The sequence below is a fragment of the Tympanuchus pallidicinctus genome, unplaced genomic scaffold (genome assembly GCF_026119805.1).
Source record: "Tympanuchus pallidicinctus isolate F22 unplaced genomic scaffold, pur_lepc_1.0 scaffold5, whole genome shotgun sequence".
Taxonomy (NCBI): Eukaryota; Metazoa; Chordata; class Aves; order Galliformes; family Phasianidae; genus Tympanuchus; species Tympanuchus pallidicinctus.
The window spans coordinates 29867789-29887596 of NW_026294769.1; the positions used below are offsets into that span (position 1 = coordinate 29867789).

At 39.5% G+C, this 19808-nt stretch overlaps 1 protein-coding gene and 1 long non-coding RNA gene across 2 annotated transcripts in view; one reads left to right on the forward strand and one right to left on the reverse strand.

The window, feature by feature from the left end:
• Positions 1-242: 242 nt before the first annotated feature.
• LOC128091252 (translation initiation factor IF-2-like) overlaps positions 243-19808 on the reverse strand; it is a 50640-nt gene continuing 31074 nt past the window's right edge. The window contains exon 5 of the mRNA XM_052704305.1: positions 243-1391. Coding sequence (XP_052560265.1) covers positions 1361-1391 — 31 coding nt within the window. The 3' untranslated portion in view covers positions 243-1360. The remainder of the gene's footprint in view (positions 1392-19808) is intronic.
• On the forward strand, positions 4014-16232 carry LOC128090971 (uncharacterized). The gene is made up of 4 exons (XR_008211176.1): positions 4014-4305; positions 5383-5473; positions 11383-11588; positions 12928-16232. It is a non-coding gene; the product is annotated as an uncharacterized LOC128090971 (long non-coding RNA).

The following is a 19808-nucleotide window of genomic DNA, read 5'->3' on the forward strand; positions in this document are numbered from 1 at the left end:
GGATAAGCATCTTTTGTTAGCTTCTCTGATTTAAAATGTAGGAGTGACAAGAATTTGCTCTGTGACACAAAAGACAAGAAGTAAGAACACAGAATTACAGAAATAGCCTTATCTCATTTCCTAATGATAACCATTTAAGATTGTTTAGATTTTGGTTTTGCTGTTTTTAATAAGGACTCTAAGGGAATATGTTTCATTTATCTTATTGGAAAAATGTATGTATATTCATTCCAGACAAAATAAAACTGTTGTCAATAACATGATTTATTCAAATTTCTCATCTATGGGAAGAAAGTAACTCTGTTCTGAATATATCTACTGATTGTAACTCCTCAGATCAGTTCTGCCAGCTCTGTGCTGGACTAGGGACTGCTTTTTCTGTACTGCTCACTTCCGTATCTTCCATTTCTTTCTTCATATTCTCAGTGTAGAATGTTTTCATATTACCCCGAAAGCTTGAAATACAAGGTAAATATAGGAATATGGGTTTTAAGTTCTGTTTATGAAAGGGAAAAATATCCCCACATCACAGAGTTTGGAGAAAAGGCAATCTGCAATTTGCTGATGACGTGCACACACGAATTCTATCGGTTCTTCATCATTATAAAGTATTCTACAATTATGTTGCAACTTTCATCCAAAAGCATTACTGCTAATTTCACAATGCTCTTAAAAGGCACGCATTTATATACCTAATCTATTTATTTTACCCAGGACAGCATGAAACAGAGCAAGTTCAGTGCCTTCTTGGGAGCACATAGCTAAAAGGCAGAATGGCTCTAAAATAAATACCTGATCCCACTGACGTCAAAGGCAACACTCCTGGTGACTTCAGTGACATCAGAGAACTCCACATTTTTGACAACAGTGTGGGTTTGCTACTCAGGGGTTTCACCTCCTCTTGCCTCCAAACACTCAGTGCCATTAATCTGTAAGGTAAATATCCACTGATGGGTTCTGCCAAGGATTTCGAGAAGTACAACATTCAGCTTCTTTAAGAGTGATTTCAGTAAAAATGAATTCCATTTCACCCTCCAAAATGGTTGTCTCTGAGTGAGTGTGGCCTCCACCAGTCTGGGTAGAAAGAAGCATCATTTACAATGGCAAAGAAAACTATACATCCAAACCAGAAAATCTATGGTGAAAGACAGGAAGCATTGGTGATTTTCTGTAGTTGTTGTTAGCTTGAAGATGATTAATAACCTTGAATTAAACTAAAAATAATTAACTCCACGTTGCTCATCCTCAGAGAACAAGGTAATCAAAGGAGACTTTGCAACTGAGCAAAAGCTGTGCTCCAGAAGGAATCTTTCCCCATCTTCCAGCGTTGATTAGTGAACAGCACTATTAGTCATTACGCTCAATATAGTTGATGTCCTTCCTTGATTTTCCTGGGGGAAGAAGAAGCAGTAGGGAGAGCTGAATCACGAGTTTTCCTCATATTTTTCTTAATGAAAAATCATTTGCACTGCTGTTCTGGAACACAGCACCAGGTAATGTCAGCACATTAGAAGATGACAAAAGTTCCCAAGCACAGATCCACAGACTAAACGCATAAACCTGCTATTAAGATGTGAAGAGAAAAGAAACGTCCATTGATTCCTCCTGTTTTCAACGCTTGTATTTGGTTTAAGTTAACACTTTCTCATGATCATTCTTTTCTATTTCTATAAATAGCACCCAAGAATGCATGATTCGTGGTCATGAAAACTTAGGAATGGTTAACAAGTAACAGCAGTACAAAACCTCAAATCCTTGTGGTATTCTGTGCTGTGCTACATTAGTCCTAAGCTTAAATGAGCCTGCAGTGAAAGGGAAGCTCATCATCAAGAAGAAAATAGCTTCTCTGCTCCAGTTAGACAATATAAAACTGAAAGGTCACAGAGATATTAAAACTCTTTTTTTTTTTTTTTTTTTTTTTTTAACTAGCAAGAAATAGGAAAAGTGTGAGGGGGCTATGGGTTTCTTTCTTGTGAAGTTCTTATGAAAGGAGCAAAGTGCAGCCGGGTGCAGCTGCCTAATTCCTTGGAGACCTGTGAGCAAAGAAGCATTTGCAGTTGCTTTGACTCACAGCCTCTGAGTGCTGCATCCCCAGACTGTTGCTCGCTGCTAACATCCTTGTGTGGCCTCGAGTCCTGGTTAGAAACGCAGCAAGTTGTAAATACGTAAATGTAACAAATGGGACTGTTGAATTCTTGGGACTTAGCTGCTAGCAGAATCTGCATGGCAACAGGTATATGAACTTTTCACTTCACATTGTCTTACACTCTCACATGACCTTTAGGAAAACTACCCAGGGATAAGAACTCTTCTCTCAGGGGGACAGCAGAAACTGCATCTCTGATGGAGACCTGTAAACAATGTTCAAGCAATGCACTGAAAACTGTGTTACAGGGAAAACTCTGGCTCCAACAGAAACAATATTACACAGAGTACAGTAAAGTTTGCATAAATGCACTTCAAAGAAGCCCCATGATACACTTTTTAATAACCCAGCCTCAGATTCCCTCTCACTCTACCACATCCTCATGACTCAATTTCACCTCAGCGGACTCTGCAGCAGTACAAGATGCATCCATCCATCCACCCCATCCCATCCTGTCCTGTCCACCCCCAGCAGCCAAAACCTGCTGTCACAGTCATCACGTATGACCCGAGTATGACACATGCTCCAAGGTTAGCTTTATTTGCCAAGTCTCCCACCACAGTCTCACCTATGTTTCAATGCAGGATCATAGAATCATTTGAATCACAAGGGGTCCTTAAAAGCCATCCAGTCCAACTCCCCTGTAATGAACAGGGACACCTACAGTTCTGTCAGATAGCTCAGAGCCCCGTCCACCCTAACCCTGAGTGTTTCCAGGGATAGGGCACCCACCACCTGTTTGGGCAACCTGTTTGAAAAGGCAGCTGCAACCTCCCGTGTCAGTGCTTTTCCACACTTTATTGTATCTGCTATACATCAGGTAGAAAGCAGCAATATTAGGAGAGCTGCAAAGGGAATGTCTGCTGCTCATTTGGGCTCTCGCATCCCTGCTGCACAAGACCTGTTGCAGCCAGGTGAGTGTTTGCTTTAGGTGTTGCACTGTGTTTACTCTTCAGACACCACTGACCCTATAAGACAGAAAGAGATTGTTTTCGCATAAGGAACAGAAGCCCTCACAGCCCCTGCTAGCAGCTCTGCAGACTAGGGGGATTGGCACACAGTGGGAGCAGGCAGCCAGCTGCTACCTGATGGCATATGCTTCATCAAGAAAGCACAAAGCCTTCGTGCCACCTTGTGGCTGCTAGATTACAGCTGGCACAGGGCGATGCCATCCTTCCTTCTGCTCCAGGCCTTCATAATGAAAGCACTTTACCTCCTGCAAGCTATGGGGCAGCCTATCCCTCATTTTATGGCAGCTGCAAGCCCTCTCCCTAGGTACCTCCTTCAGCACATTAAGGGATCTGAGTCACCCAGAAGAGCATCTCAAAGTCACATCCCCACATGAGGGTACATCCACAGGCTCCCATCCTGCAGCTCTGCCCTAGGCCCGTGCGGGAAATCGCCTCCCAGATCAGGTACACAATGTTCCCGGCCAGCTCCATGGCCAGCCATGGTGAGAAAAACATTTTCTTGTTCTGTCCTGGTGCATTATGAAAACCCACAGAAAGCAGCTTTTCACACCGCAAAACCTTTTAAAAGGATTCTGTCAACACAAAAGCAAACATTGACAGCCGTTGCCTATAAAAGTATTTGAGGCTTCAAACTCTGGAAGACACTTCTTAGTTTTATTTTTTTGGTTTTCTAGATGTGGTCTACTCTCAGGCTTCAGGGAGATGCACTCCGTAATTGCATGAGTAAGAAAACATGTCGTGAGTTTTATTCCCTTAACAATTTCAAGACAATTTGTAAACATATCCTTCAGAAAATAGGTACTCAAATCGGTCTTTGCCTCGGTACTGGTATGAAATTGCCATAGGGAAATTTACCAGAGATATCAAGAGAAGTACAAGTCCCTTTGGCACCCATTGGCTCATGGTCTGGGTTACACCACCAAAGGTTTACATCTCTCTCTAATATTTTCTTCCTCTTCTCCTTTACCCTTTATCCACAGGTACCATTGTATGCTGCTGGCTGATAAGATGCACAAAGCTGATTTTTCTCTGATATTCCTCTGCTTTTGAGAATACCAAGAGGCAAGTTGCCACACACAGAGGAACCAGTCCCTCTCATATACTTCAAGTACACTGCTGTCATAGCCTTCTCTGGGAGAACATATGGACATGGCACTGATTTCACATCTTTCATCCCTCTGCAATTAGGTAAGTCATTTTTCTTAGAAGGAGTGGGCACTCAGCTCTGTCTCCACAGCTCCCTTGGCTCTCATTCTGATCATCTTATTAATGTAAAGCTTGTATAAATGCTTCCTATAGAGCAATTTCAGCACAGGAATTTGCAAGTCAAAATAGCCAATTAGTCTATAAATGACCAGATTTCCATAGTTTGGAGATGACTTACAGCTCTGGCCACTGCAGCATGCAGTTAAGAATGAAAAATCTAGAAGATGTTGCTGCTGGTACTACCGAGAAGTTGTGTGCTACAGGATTTGTACTGGGAGAAACTGGTTTTATAGCACGAAGGGCCCACTGGTTCGGAATAGTATCAACCTCCAGCTTATTTTATATTTAAGAAGCTTTTTATGATCGTTTGATAGGAAGAATCAAAGATGTTAGTAACTAAAAATTAGTCACCCTGCACCCATATATCCTGCTTCCAGAAATAATCATGCAAGTGATAAAACTTGGGTCAGTTGATGCTTTGCAAAGAGTTTTTAATCTCTAACAAGAGGGCAATATATAGCCTGCGTCAATACCTTGGCAGTCGAAGATAACAAACCTGCTAGGATAGCTTCTAAAACCAAAATTTCAGATGTTGAGAACCAATTCAATTCATAAAGATTTTGGAGCTCAAGCTGACTGTCAACTCCGATACCAGTCAATAATGATTACTTTGCAGTGATACACAATAACTGATCCTCAAAGGGTTTTTATGTTCTGACCTGATGTTATAAACTCAAAGGCAATCACTAAAGAACAAGAACATCCTCCTAGCCACTAGATGAAGTACTAGATCAGATCACACAGGGCCCCATTCAACCTGGCCTTAAACGCCTCCAGGCATGAGGCATCCACAACATCTCTGGGCAACCTGTTCCAGCACCTCACCACTCAGTAAAGAACTTCCCCCTGACAACCAAACTAAATCTCCCTTCCTTTACTTTAAAACCATTCCTGCTTGTTCTGTCTCTGTCTATTCAAGTAAAAGGTTAATTTCCCTCCTGTTTATAAATTCCCTTTAAATATTGGAAAATCACAATGAGGTCTCCTTCTGTTTTCCAGGCTGAAGAAGCCCAGTTCTTTCAACTTGTCTTCATAGGAGAGGTGCTCCAGCCCTTGGATCCTTTTCATGGCCCACTCTGGACGCTCTCCAGTAAGACATAGTCTTAAAAAACTCAAAATCCATAATAATAAAATCAACTCCATTTTTTTCTTCTAAAGGATTAAAATAACATGTCCAAAAAAGAAGAAAAATTCCTTTATCGTAGTGTAGTGCAAACCCTGAAGAGCTGTACTGGAACTGCAACATACTAATCTTTGAGTAATATAAAGGATCCATATAGAACTTTCTGCATCTGAAGAGCATTAACTATGGATCATGTGGAAAAGTCTAAAATAAGGACATGACTAAACTGGCCTTTTTAATGAGTAGAAAAAGAAGCAAAATGGAAAATATCCACCTTCTAGGCCTCACCCTGTGCAGTGACCTGGAAAAAAAAAACCTATTGCCACTAGCAATCAGGCTTTCCTTTATTATCTTCCCAGGGGGTTGATTGCACTGTCCTAAATGTGGGTGACTGCTTGATGTTCAAAATTCTTTACACTGTAGCTATTTCTCAGAAATCCAAACATAATTAGAAAAGCAGATATATACACTGATAACCAGTGTACAGGACGGCTTACTGGCATGACAGGTAAGAATTGCCAATCAAGCTGGATAAAAAAGCAAAGCTACCAGCATGCCAGCTGTGAAGTTTGTGATTTTCAAGGAACCTTTTACAAAAAAAGTAGGAAAATGGTGGGAAATTGGAAAACTGCAGTTACTTGTGTTTCTTCCAAGCAGGCAAATTTTATTTCTAATGCAAAAACCACATGTATTCTCAAAGTACCGTTCACCAGAACTCATTCTTTTCTGTTCTATTTTTAAGAAGTTCTAGTTAAATCTTGCATACATGATTTGATCAAAGGATATTTGAAAAGCAAACTTCTGAAACCAGAAAAGCTTTTATGCATTCTAAATAGTTAGGTGATGAGTTTGTTTCATTCACATTTCTCACTTATTTTACTCTGAAATTAAGGATGAACATAAAATGTTCTTCCAGTATTAGCTTCTCGCAGTGACAGAGAGTTTTTCAGTGTTCCTCCTCTTTTTTTTTTAATTCACATTATGATCAAACCACAACGTACTGGCTAGTACAGGCAGTGTATTGTACCAGGCACTGTGTGCACCTGCTTGAAGCGGCTGTCATCCAAAGACTTCACAATCTGAACAGAGAGGATAGAGATGAATGGGAAACTGTAGGCACAAGAGAGATTGCTGGCCCTGTATGGGGAAAAAAAAAATGCAGTAATATCGGTCTCAAATTGTGAGATGAATATGACATCTCTACTTCTGCCTTCTTCTCTTTTATCACAGAGTTTTGCAGTATCTACCTGTTTTTTGTATGTTTGTTTCTATTTATTTTCATATGTACATAAGAAGATCAGGGGGTTTAATAAAGCTTGCTCTCAATGGCAAATGCAAACTAGAGATTAACTGCCACAGTATTAGTGTAGTGTTGGCTACTTGTAGTGTTCACACTGGAGCCAGAACTCAAGCTGAATGGACATTCTTTCCCTTCAGCTTCAGTAAGTAACTGTTTCTGTTGCTTGCACTTCTGCGGGGAATTCACATTCAGCACTATCAGTTCCAATTCTTAGAGTACTGAGTACTGTTGATGCTCTATTTCATACCAAACAGCAGAGCATAAGGTGATTTTGTCTTTCATCTACCAGCTTGTATCCTCCCCCTGAAGGCCTTCAGGAGGTAACATTATCAATTTATGTAAGAAAGGAGCAGTAAAATTCACAATAAATTTGCTTACATCCTTATTCTTGTAGCGACAGTGGAGGGCAATTAGCATTAAAGATGACACACACTTATCTATATTTCACCTTATATGCTAATTCCACAACGTATTTCATTACAAGGTTTGGAAAAAAATACTTTTCTGTCACAATATGTTGAATTTTCATCTTTATCATGTGACTTCACTTGGAAACTATTCCCAGGAAAGATAGGTTAATATTTACAAAGTGCTTTAAAGATGAAAGAATGTATATTTACACATTTCATTGCATTCATGGCTTTATTATAAGCTGAAACCTGAAGTGAATGTTTCTCCTGTTGAACAGGAATCTGACCTGAGAAACTTTTAGCAGTAGATGTTTTACTTCATTTGTACTCAGAGCTTCGAAGCCATGAACTGATGAAATCATCCTGAATGCCACATGGAGAGAATGCTATTCAGCAAGCAGCTATTTTCTCATTGGGAGGACGAAGAAAGTAATTTGTGGCCTTTTGCATCTTTAATATGGGACAGAGCGTAGTCATTTTGGACAGAGACAGATTAGATCTGTCTGGGTGAGTAACCTGAGGGCAATTCATTAATTAGGAAGAATATGCAGCTGCATACGGGTAAAATTAGGAAGAAAACACATTTGCGGATTCATGAATGACAGCATCTACAATTTCTTCTCAACGCTTGCCTTTATGCCGTTATAAATGCTTGATATCACTCCACTATCTGATGGTTTATTTTTGGAGATTCCGGAGGTCCCTCACTAAGTACAGGTGGATGAATGCTATTCCAAATTACTTTTGCCCAGCTCCTCATCATTCATTTCAGAGCTGCACCATGTGGTGTTTTGGCCAAGACAAAAAAATGCAGTTAATTGACTTACGAAGCCAGGTTTGGGAGCCGAATGGCCTTTCTTCTGGATGGCTATACCCGGAGCACAGCTGGTGGGTGGTGAGCAAAATGAGAGATCAGACTCAGCAGTGAGCAGATCAGGAAATTAAATAACTGTTATGAAGCTGCAGTATAACTGGTTCTTCCTTTCAATTTGCAAATTTCTGATGAATGAGAACATTTACAGGAATCTTATTTAACGAATGCAGACAAAACAATGAATGTCATTATACAAGTCACCATTTTCCTGTTCTCCTGGTTAAGTGAGTGTTCAGAGACTGAAGATTGAGTTTGAAATCAGCTGTTTTTAAACACGATAGGAGAGGAGGAAGAGTTGGCAATGCAGTACACTCTCCTTCAAAAGATTTTTCTCTGTATACCATGCTTCAGAGATCAGAAACATCATTTCCTTTTGCAGCTAATTTCATTAGTGACAGGTGTGGAATATACTGAGAGAAAGGAAAAGAAAACAACTCAGCAAGCAGATTTCTCTGTTCAACATGAGGACAGATCACATCAGTGTTTTACTCCATGCTCATTTATAAAAGAATAGCTCCCAGTTCTCACTTACAGGCAATTTGAAATCTGCTTCAGGGTTCTAAAACATTAACAAAGAAAAAGAAATGAGCTGGATTTTCTTCTTACATTTCATGCTTTTAATGTGTCAGCCAAGGTGTGTTAACTAAAAAGTCCAAACGAAGTCCTTAGATATCAAAAGCAGCAGTGGTGGCAATTTTCTGTGTAGGCACAGAGGAGAGAGAAGCTTGGTGCTGCTGCACTATGCTTCCCTAGAGGGTCCAGGAGGTTCTCTGGTTCAGATGCTTCGATCCCTCAACTTTCATGCCCTGTTCCTTCCAAACAGCGTTTTGAAATTAAGATGTTTCTTCTTTCTTTGCAGGGGAGTTGGACTAGGTGATCTTTAATTGTCTCTTTCAACTCAAATGGTTCTATGATTCCATGATTCTAAGATGGATGGAGACAGAGTAGGTCACGCTCTTGGTGCATTTAATACATTAATTAGCCAGGTTTGTCCGACGTAACCACTGATTGTGAGTTTCAGACTATATACATAAGGTTATTGCTTTTTTACTGTAACTGAATCTAAGCTTTCTGGTTTGAATCCCATAGCTAGTGCTTTCAGCATCTCACAAAAGAGCAGAACTGGGAAAGCTCCATTAGTGGTGTGCCTACAGGCTTCTACAATTAGGATGGGAAAACCACGTCTGAATCTTTGGTTATTCCCTTTGGTAGACAAATTTGGGATTCTAAAGCTGTAATAATGCTGGGTTTTGACATACTGATACAAACTGAGAATACAGAGAATTTGATAAATTCTTGGAAAGCATGTAAATGGAATTTATTGATGAATTTTTGAGGGGCTTTTTTATTATTTCTTTTACAAATAATACCTTCAATGTGACAGATAGATATTGCCCCAGTTGCTGGGGAAAAGTTTAAATACAAAACCAAGACCTGACATTCTTAATAACCAAGTTTAGTTCCTTGGCTTCTGAAGGTCATCTTTCCTCTGAGATCAGTAAAGAGGAACAGGTAGAAGGTTACAGTTGTTAATTACTGCAAGAATCATGGACTCATGTGGTGGGATGGCTCACCAAATGAACACTAGTTTTATGGTTCTATCCACTTCTTCCTAAATTTTCATACTGAATTTTCGTTTCCTGTACTTTACCAAACAAGAAAAACATTGAGATTGGCAACACTGAGAAGAAGCTACAACAGAAAGGACAGTGTTTTTAGAGATCAGGTTGAAGCAGGTATGTTGTCAGCCTTGGAGTCTGCACAATAGATTCCCTTTCCATGTCTATTAATTTTTGTGTGAGAAATCCATCAGATGAAATACAGACTTAGACTCTCAGAGCTGTAGGTGATTCCCATGTATGGGAAAATATATTTGTATGGAATCCAGAACTTATTTTGAATGTGTTTAACATTGTACATTATCTTTCATCCAGGACTACAGATTGTAATTTGGGAACTTAATATCACATAAAAGGTGTGTATGAACAGACTCATAGCAATACCCACTTCCAATTTAGGCATCAGAAAAGGTATTCAAGTTTTTAAGGACCCAGCATCAGGTGTCAGGTTTGCTTGAAAATGTGGTATAACACACTGCAAAGGTAAGTTTCTAAGGTCTTGAAAATCATTATTTTCTTGTAGATGAGAACTGAATCCTTTTGATAATCACTCTCTTAATAACTCGCTGGAAACCAATTTGTCCAACGACCTAAAGAAAAAGCAGCATGTAGAAAAGATAAATCATTACCCATTATTATAGAAATAATTTGATGTTGGCATGCACAGAAAGCCTCTGGGACTCTCCTAAGCATCTGAACTGCCAGAAGTTAGTATTATTCTAAATCTAACTGTTTTATATTAATTGAACAGTAAAACCCTATAAAATATTGCAGCACCATCAGGTAATATAAAAATGAAAGTAATATATAAAATTGTAAATAATCATGAAATAAAAGTGCCTAAAAGGAAACCAGAAACTACAAGCAAATGAATTCTTCATGTGTCTAACAAGCAAAGGCACAAGAGAACTCCTTATGCAAGCTGTGCACAAACTTATGGGAAAACAGATGCTTGCAAACTTTAAGACTGAATTCTACATACAGAATCTTTTAGATCCCATAGTTACTGTCATACAGTTTGGATGGACCACAGGTTAGCAAATTTGAACATGTGAGAGTGGTAAACAAAATCCTTGGCAGAAAGTAAAACTGTAATAGCTTAAAAGACGAATTCCTAGAGGAAATCTGAGAGCAGATGTTCCACTCTTCAGACAAGATGTGTTCAGCAAGCACGTGTACCCGCTGTAGTCTAACTGCAGATCAGTCTATCCTCCATTTTCACAAGATGAAGGAGATGCTTGTTTACTGATGGAAGAGATTTAACTGTTGCTTCTTTTTCAATAAATATTTCATTATATAACTACAAAGACCGTTAAATGAAACCTCCAAACACAAGCTAATAGGTCCAAAGCTTAATGGTTCTTTACAAAGCAAAGGACATACGACAGTTCTTTCCCACATTTGCTTAGAAATGATTAAGTACCACAGTTCCAGGAAAAAAAGAAAATCTTATTCTGGTAAATTGCTTTTTTGTATCAGAAAAAAAACATCTTCTTTGCAGACATATAATAGTCTCTAAAGGCAATATATTTATTTTCAAGTAAATGTGAACAACAATCTTGGAGTTTAGACAATTCCCAGTTCATTTTGATTAAAAAAGGCAGAGATGAGAGCAAAAAAATAGCTGACAGCACAGTGCCTCACCCTGATTTGTACCTTTTTGGAAATTTCAGAACCAAGTTTTTGGAAATGCTCTCCATGGAGCAATCACAACAACTTCCATCTGCCTGTTTTAATGGCAAAAGAAGGACTGTGACTCAGACCCATATCAGAGGGCAGGAGGACATTACATATTGACACATGCTGTCAATCCATTTCCAAATGCTGCTTGGGCTTTTCACACTACTGAATGTTGACTTTCCTCAGACAAGATATGGCTGTAAGTATATTCTATCAGCATGACATTTTTCACCTTTCAATATCTTGTGACCCATACAAAGAGTTTTTGAACAAGTGATCCTAACGATCTTCAAGGTTGGATTGATTCATTGGTAACTGCACCAAAAGGGACAGTGCTTCCTCTCTTGGTAAAACCGAGCTTTCCATCTCACAAAACAAAGGTAAAAGTGTGTCCTTTGTGGCAGAGAACCATACCAGTCTTAAAAACCTCAGAGCAAGCCTACTTCATCCACCATCTTTTAGCACCAGAAACACAAACAGCTGATCATGCTGTAGAGATGGGAAAGCTTGAAGTCTCCCAGCCCTGATACATCTTCAATACTGCCTATCCCTGCCCCAGGTTCTTTCTCAGCCACTGGGGCTCCCCTCAGTCTGCTCAGGTCCCAGGCCCTCATGTCAGCCATGGGGCCATTATCCCCTGCCCCAGCAAGGCCACAGCAGAACTGGACACCAAGGATTAGCAAAGTGAGGTACACAGAGGACTTTCTATGGGAGAATGATGAGTCTTTTGTCAAGACGCAGAGAAATGCTGAGGGATCTCCTTCTTTTGAGGCATTTAGGAATCATTTGACAAACATCTTTGCCATCGTCTGAGATACATTTGATGCCTTTCACCAAAAGATTAGATTAGATGAATTACTGAGGTCCTTACCACATTTGATTTCAATGATTTCTGTTTCTATGACTGCTAAGAGCAAAGTATTTCTTTTTTACACTATAGAGTTACGAATTATATCCATATTTCTTACATGGTATCAAAACATATATGTTTTCTTCAGCATGACTCCGGTAGCAGTCCAAAACAAAAAAAGCAAACAAAAAAAAAAGAACAAAAACATGTTTTGTTTTTCCCACTCCTAAAAGAATGATTGTCTTTCATACTTTTGCATTATAACAAAACTGCGAAAAACAGAAAAAATTGCTGACTCTTACCCGCAAAAAAAGGAAAAATGAAGTAACATCCAGAGTGATAGGCTGAATTTTTCATCCATTTAACAGAAAAATAAAAGGAAGGAGAAATCATCGCTTCTGAATGTGATAATCCCAGTGGCATTCTAATAGCTGAAAAATATCTTCTTCAAGTTCTCTATGCAAATAATCTTTATCCACTTTTAGATAATGACATTTGGGAAGAGAAGAATAGATTTCCTGTGGGAATGCTTTTATGTCACATGTGGTATTTGGTTCCTGAAAACAGCAATTGATCTGCGGGGATCAAATCTACTTATACCGTATTACCAGAAGTTAGTCTATCAATAATCCATTTTTCAGACAAAAAATCAATAATTAACTTGGTTCTTTTCTGTACCCACATATAGCATAGGATATTCAGACTGAAGTTCCGGGGACAACAGGGCCTCAATGTTGTAAAAAGAGATGGGGACCGAAGAGTATAAAATTGCTGTATTGTCTCAGAGCAGCGTTTCGTTAAACCTGCTTGCCTACCTCTACCAGCAGGTGCTAGCAGAAGCTTGGGAAAGATCACCCAGAACATGGCACATCTATATTGATGCTTTCTCCTCATATACTTATAGCTTTCGGGTGTCTGCGTCTTAAGGAATCACTGAGATAATAAGTGTATCCTTATTCTGATGTTCTGTCCTTGTTTGACTTTTCCTTGTGAATATGTCTGATTGCATTTTGAACAGTTTCATACCTTTGATTTCCATTAGATATGTGAAACAAGTTCCACAGCTTAATTAGGAGTTGTGCCTAATCAAGTGTCTATTCTAGGCTGGTCTACGAGCTTTTTTTTTTTTTCCCCTCTTCATCTTATTTCAAAGAGATCTTTAGTGACTGGAATTTCAAAGTTCAACACTTTTCTCAAACCGGAACAGCTGCCTGTTCCATCCTTTCGCTGTGATGCTCTGGTACATGGGGTAATACATAATTGCCCTCTGTGGATGACAACTAAATTCTTCATTTACATATTATTAGCATTTTTGACTTATCACTCAGATATAAACGGAGTCCAGTGCAACTTCAAGGCTGGATAACACGAAAGCTGGTGCCAAACTTCCTGCAGAGGCCTGGAGGCAAATATGCTCAGAATCAATTGCCAAGCAGATTTAACAAAAAACTACAGTGTTGTTACCAAGGAAGATGGGAAATATCAGAGCAGACAGTGTCCAAGCCTTCCACACTGATCTTGGCTACACTCCCCTTACAGGCAAGAGGAAGAGATGAGCATGTTGTCTGATCAGGCTTAGCATTCTCACCAATGCCTGCTCAGAAGCAAAGTTCAGTCAGTATTGTAGCATATAAATAGTTACAAAATACTAATTTATCTGTTAATTACTACCATGAAAAAGGGGGCATTGTTATCCCACTTAATTACTCTGTGATATTTGTCTTAAATACTTAACTTACATCCATATAGCTGCATAGCACAGAAACTAAGAGGCCTGATATAGCTTAGTGAAGACAGTAGCAGCCTAGAATATTGAGGCAAAATGCCCTAAATCCAAAACCATACCCATATTACAGATTTTTGAATCAGTGTAGCAACACAGCTGTAAACCTGCTTTCTTGCTTAGACTGAATCCAGGCTTGCCCTGAGGCAATTAACTGCAGTATGAATACTTAAATTGCACTGGTTATAATACCATTTTACATGGAGTACTGTGTTTCTCTATTCCTTTTGCTGATGTCATAAACCAAGTTTTTTTAAGCGATACATTATTTTTGCAAATGAAATATGGATTTTATGCATCTTTTTTGCTCTATTCATAGTGTTTCCTGTAGAAGATTAAGGGACAATTTCACTGCTCCAGAGACTATTTCACTTAACAAAGAAAATTATATACTGAAAAATCATACATATTCTACACAAACAAAACCAGGAAGAGGAAGGAAAGAAAGAAGTTTGTAATGTCAGGCCTGCCGCTTTCATGTTTCTCGTGTGCTCAGTTCTAGCAGCAACAGCAATGGCACAGAGCTACTCCTCGGTTTTTACATCAGAACAACATACTGTGACTGTTCTGTGCTGATGCGTGTGACATTTTAGAGCACAAGCACACATTTCTGAAACACGGGAATTCCCTTCTCGTGGTTGGAAGGAATCCTTAGAAGAGTCAATGTTGATGTGGGTCTGTCTGATTGGGTAGATAAGAATGAAGGATGAAAATGCCTTCCTGATGTATTAGACCATCCATTTCTATGGTTAGGAGGATGACCATGGCCAACACTTAAAGAAAAGCCTTCAGGTCTTGGTTCATTCTCTGCTGGAGCCCATATCCCAAGGAACATTGCAGAAGAAACAAATTTTCGTTTGTAAGGGCTTTTCTACCACATCAGCTATTCCCAACTGTTTCAGCAAACAATAGAGGCAAATACAGTAAAGCTTTATATCATCAGATTTATCCAGCACAGCATGCTCCAAGGAGATTAGATGGATCCATCCATATCTGTGCCATTTCGTCAGCCTCACTCCAACAGGAGATCTTGTAAGAGATGCACTGGCTCCCACATGAGTATCTTGCATTCAGCTGCAGAAGGGCTGTTCTCTTTTGCTCTTTTGAGCCAGTGTGTTACAGTTGTATGCTGCTGGGCCAAGAATAATTGTTTCAGTTTTCAAGGAAGGGGACAAAATCTGGCTCTGGAAGACCAGTGAGAGCTAGTTAATAGAGCTTATTGGGAAAACAATGTTGGAATAGAGAATCCACGTTCATTACCATTGACACATACACAAAATGGCATAATTTCCTCAGTAATTTCCTTCAACAAAGGGGAACAAAAAGAGAAGTTGACACATCTGGAAACATTTTTACACATACTTTTTTTTTTTTTTTCCCATTTAATTTCCATAAATTGCATTTAATTTTTCAATTTAATTTTTCCATTTAATTTTATGATTTACTACAAAATCTAAAATGGCCACATTTCAAAATGAAATATCCAGGTCGACCTGACACTAATCCTTTATGAAATACTTTTCTGCATAGAATTCGGGAAGTTTCTGCTGCTGCCGTTGCTGATGAGAACAAGTGTCCATTCCATTGCCGAATGGAATTTCCATCTCTTGAAAGGCTCCATTAATGAACTGTTACTTTAAGGGGTCTGGAAGGCCATGATTTTTCTCACTGCACACTTGCAAGAATCAGATTATCAGGTGGATAACAGCAGCTTGGGGGAAAATGGTTGCTATAAGGTCTCATTACTAGAATGCTTGGCCTGAGATAGCTTCTACTGAATGGCTTCTGTAGTCAGCTAATACTTTGTTACCTAGGATTTACCTTTTGCTACTTGTTTTGTTCCCGATGCACCTAGCATGGACTCTCATTATTTCTCCGATTTCTCACAAGGTTTTTTAATAGCACAATATGGTGTATGGTGAAGTTTAGAATTGCACCCATCGTCATATTACTGTTGCAATGTCTCCCATCACCCCTCCACAATCCACTTATTTTTCTCATTTATTTTTGTCTCTAAGCTGATAGTCTCTTTGAAACAAGTACTGTCATTTTCTGTGTGTATCTTAATGGCACCTGCCACAGTGAAAGACCAGGTCAGCTGAGAAATGCTATTATATAATTTTGTAATAATTTTAATTATAATCAAAGAGACAGATACTTATAGCAACTCATAAAAATGCTTAAAACATTTCTGCTTTCTGCTTCCCTGTGGTGTTCATACCTTCCTTTTTCCTTTTTCTTATGTTCTGTTGTTGGTTGTTTTTTTTTTAATCTATTAAAAAAATATATATTAAATGGGTTTTCTCAGTGTCCTACTGTATCTGGTACTAGCACTACAAAAACAGTTGTTCATGAGATTCAGGAGAATTGGCTGAGTGGTGTCCATCTTCAGGAGGAAAGTGTTACATGAAAAACTGCACAGTACTGAAGTGAAATATGAATGCACGCTTTCTCATTGTGTTTCACTTCCCATGCTCTGCAGAACACTGCACCTGTACTCCATACTAAAGATAGAATGCAAGATGGCATGAGCGAGGCATCACCTCAACTGGGAATCAGCTGGGTAGAGGTCCTCCCTACACAGAAGGCTGAAAATGTCCCTTTGCTGCCTCCATAGCCTCGAAGCTTCTTCCTGGCCCAATGCAGGTAGTCTGCCCTAGTTCATTAATATATTTTAGACAGATGGACAGCTTTTATTTCACTTATTCCCTAGCAGTAAAAATAAAATTAAATGATTGGGAGGCACTGGCAGGCTGATTCCTTCACAGAATCATAGAATCATAAAATCATTAAGGTTGGAAAAAAACACTAAGTTCAACAAGTCCAACAATCAGCCCGTTATCATCATGCCCACACACCTATGTCTCTGAGTGTCACATCCACATATTTCCTGGACACCTCCAGGGACCGTGAGCCTACTGCTTCCCTGGGCAGCCTGTTCCAATGCCTCACTACTCTTTCAATGAAGAAATTTTTCCCTAATATCCAACCTGAACCTCCCCTGGCACAACTAGAGGCCATTCCCTCTTGTTCTACTGCTAGCTACACAGGAGAAGAGGCCAACCTCCACCTCACCACAACCTCCTTTCAAGCAGTTGTAGAGAGAAATAAGGTCTCTCCTGAGTCTCTTCTTTCCCAGACTGAACAATCTCAGTTCCCTCAAACACACCACATAAGACTTGTGCTTCAGACCCTTTATCAGCTTCATTTCTTTTCCCTTTGTTGCCTCTCTCTGGACACGCTCCAGGACTTCAATGTCTTTGTTGTAGTGAAGGGCCCAAAACTGAATACAGCACTTCAGGGACAGCCATACCAGTGCTGAGTACAGAGGGAAAATCACCTCTCTATTCCTGCTGACTGCCCAATTTTTGATACAAGCCAGGATGCCAATGGCCCTCTGGGCACACTGCTGGCTCATTTTCAGCCAAGTGACATCCCCAGGTCCTTTTCCTCTACACAGTTTATCAGCCATTCTGCCCCAGGCTTGTAGCACTGCCTGTGGCTTTTGTGGCCAAAGTGCATGACTCAACGTTTTGTCTTGTTGAGCTTCATCCGCTTGGACTCAGCCCAGCTACCCAGCTTGTCCAGATCCATCCTACACCTAGAAAGATCAACATTTCCCCCAAACTTGGTGTTATCTGTAAACTTACTGAATGTGCATTCAATCCTCTCATGCAGGTCATCAATAAAGATCCTTAAAAAGGATCAGCCCCAGACTGACCACTGGGGAAGACCATTCGTGTTCGGTCACTAGCTGGATTTAATTCTATTCACTAGCCTTCACAGACCTTGCAGGACAAGACTCCATTCTTCACACAAGCAGGTCTCTGCATGCTCTGCGATTTCGCTTTTTGACCACCAGATGTCTCATGAAAACCATGGAAATAGCAAATGACTGCATTCTGAGGAGGTGTATGCATTGCACAGCATGCAATCTTGGCAGCAAGGTTCAACTCCTTTTACTCCTGCCCAACAAAAATAACTGATTCACCCCGTACAAAAGAAAAGTTGCGCAGAAACAAGAATTTCCTTGAACTACAACATTTTGAAGACTGACAAATTTCAAGAGCAGGCTTAAGTAAGTTTGCGAGAACACAGAGAGCATTTAGCTCTTCTTTTATTAGTTATTTTTGCCCCAGTCCAGTACTCGCCATTGTCTGTGTCCATGGTAGCTGGGTGCTGAATGCAGTCTGCTCCCATTGCTTGCTTTTGCATACAACCAGGCCCTCAGCATGTAGCCAGTGTTTCAGCTAATGTGTTTCTTCATCCGTGTGCTAATGCTGCATTAAAGAGCCGGCTTGCCCTTGGTCTGCTTTGTTTCCAGCGTAGTTTCTCCTTTCAGAAAAGTAATTGACTGTAACTTGTAACTGAATTGCCCACTTTGACGTTGGAGCTAGTCAGCATGCATGAGAATACTTGTTTCTTCAACTTTCCATCTAAAAAATCTTGTATTCAATAATTTAATGCACTTCAGTTTAAAAATTGAATACCTGAACATTTACTGGTAGCTTTGCAGCTCAGTGTTTGGGAGATTTTTTAAAGAAACTGGACAAATCTTTAGAAATCTTCTGAGAAAACATTTACTTTTGTTCTCAGCAATTTGCTTACCCTGGAAGAAACCAGCAACGAGTTTTTAAAATGTGTTTTTGAAATGGTCTGTTTTATTAAAAGATGCACTCTTTTAAGTACATTGTCCAGTTTATATTTATAATTTAAAATTGCAGCTTGTGAAGCAAAAAGGCATGCAAAAAAAAGTAATACTAATTAGTAATGCTAATCAAATCCTACACATTAACAAGAGAAATCATAGTGCTGAAGGAAACCCGAGAGGGAGGCAGGAGGAAAACCCTGATTCCTGCACTACCGGACCCATACCAGATCAACAGAACTGCAGAGATGTCTGAAATTTCCTCCTGAAATCATTGTCAAAGCTGTTACCTTACTGCTTTCCCAGCCAGCAAGTTCTGAGAGGAAGGAGCCCTGAAAAATGAGCAGCTGATAGGTGTGGTGTCCTGCTGTGTAAATCCCAAGGCTGGAGTTGAAATTGTTGCTTCTCCATCACAAGCCCCGTACTCTGGTACTTCTCAGAGCACATTTCCCAGCAATAGGCTTCTTCTGACTCCCAAATTAAAGATGCTAAAGGGCTCTTCTCTTTTATGTGTCTGTCTGCTATTTATCTCTGTAAGTCAACCATGTCATGGACAGGTGATAACAAGGCAAAAGTATTCTGCAGTGTAATACACAGACTTGTAGTTTTCAGGTGAACTTGAATATATACCTCTAAAGTTTACTATTCAGTATTATTACTGCTCAAAGCATTTTTGCAGATTTCTATTCTTGAAGTGTTTGTTAAACAACTTGGAAGGGCATCTTACATTTTCTATAAATACCAAACCAAGTCAGCAAAATGTTGTATAAGTGCATGGATGACTGCATTCCTCTATGCAACATGCATTATGCAATTTATTATTTATTTATGATACTTATCAATCATGAATCATTGTTAAAAGGAAATGTAACACAGAATGCTTAGGAAGATGGGCACATGCGATTCAATTTCCCATTAACTTTGGAAAATATATAAATAAATTGTTAAGTTCTACTGTCTGAGTTCTGTGATGGTAACTACCAGAGTTAGAATCCAATGGGCTGGTAACCACTGTCTGCTTAATGTCAAGGAGGGTTCAATGCTACTGTTGAACATGAGTTTTCATTATTTATTAGCCACAAAAGAGATGTCATTGGTAGTTGAATGTTGGATTTCAGCTGTGTTTATTTTAAAGGAG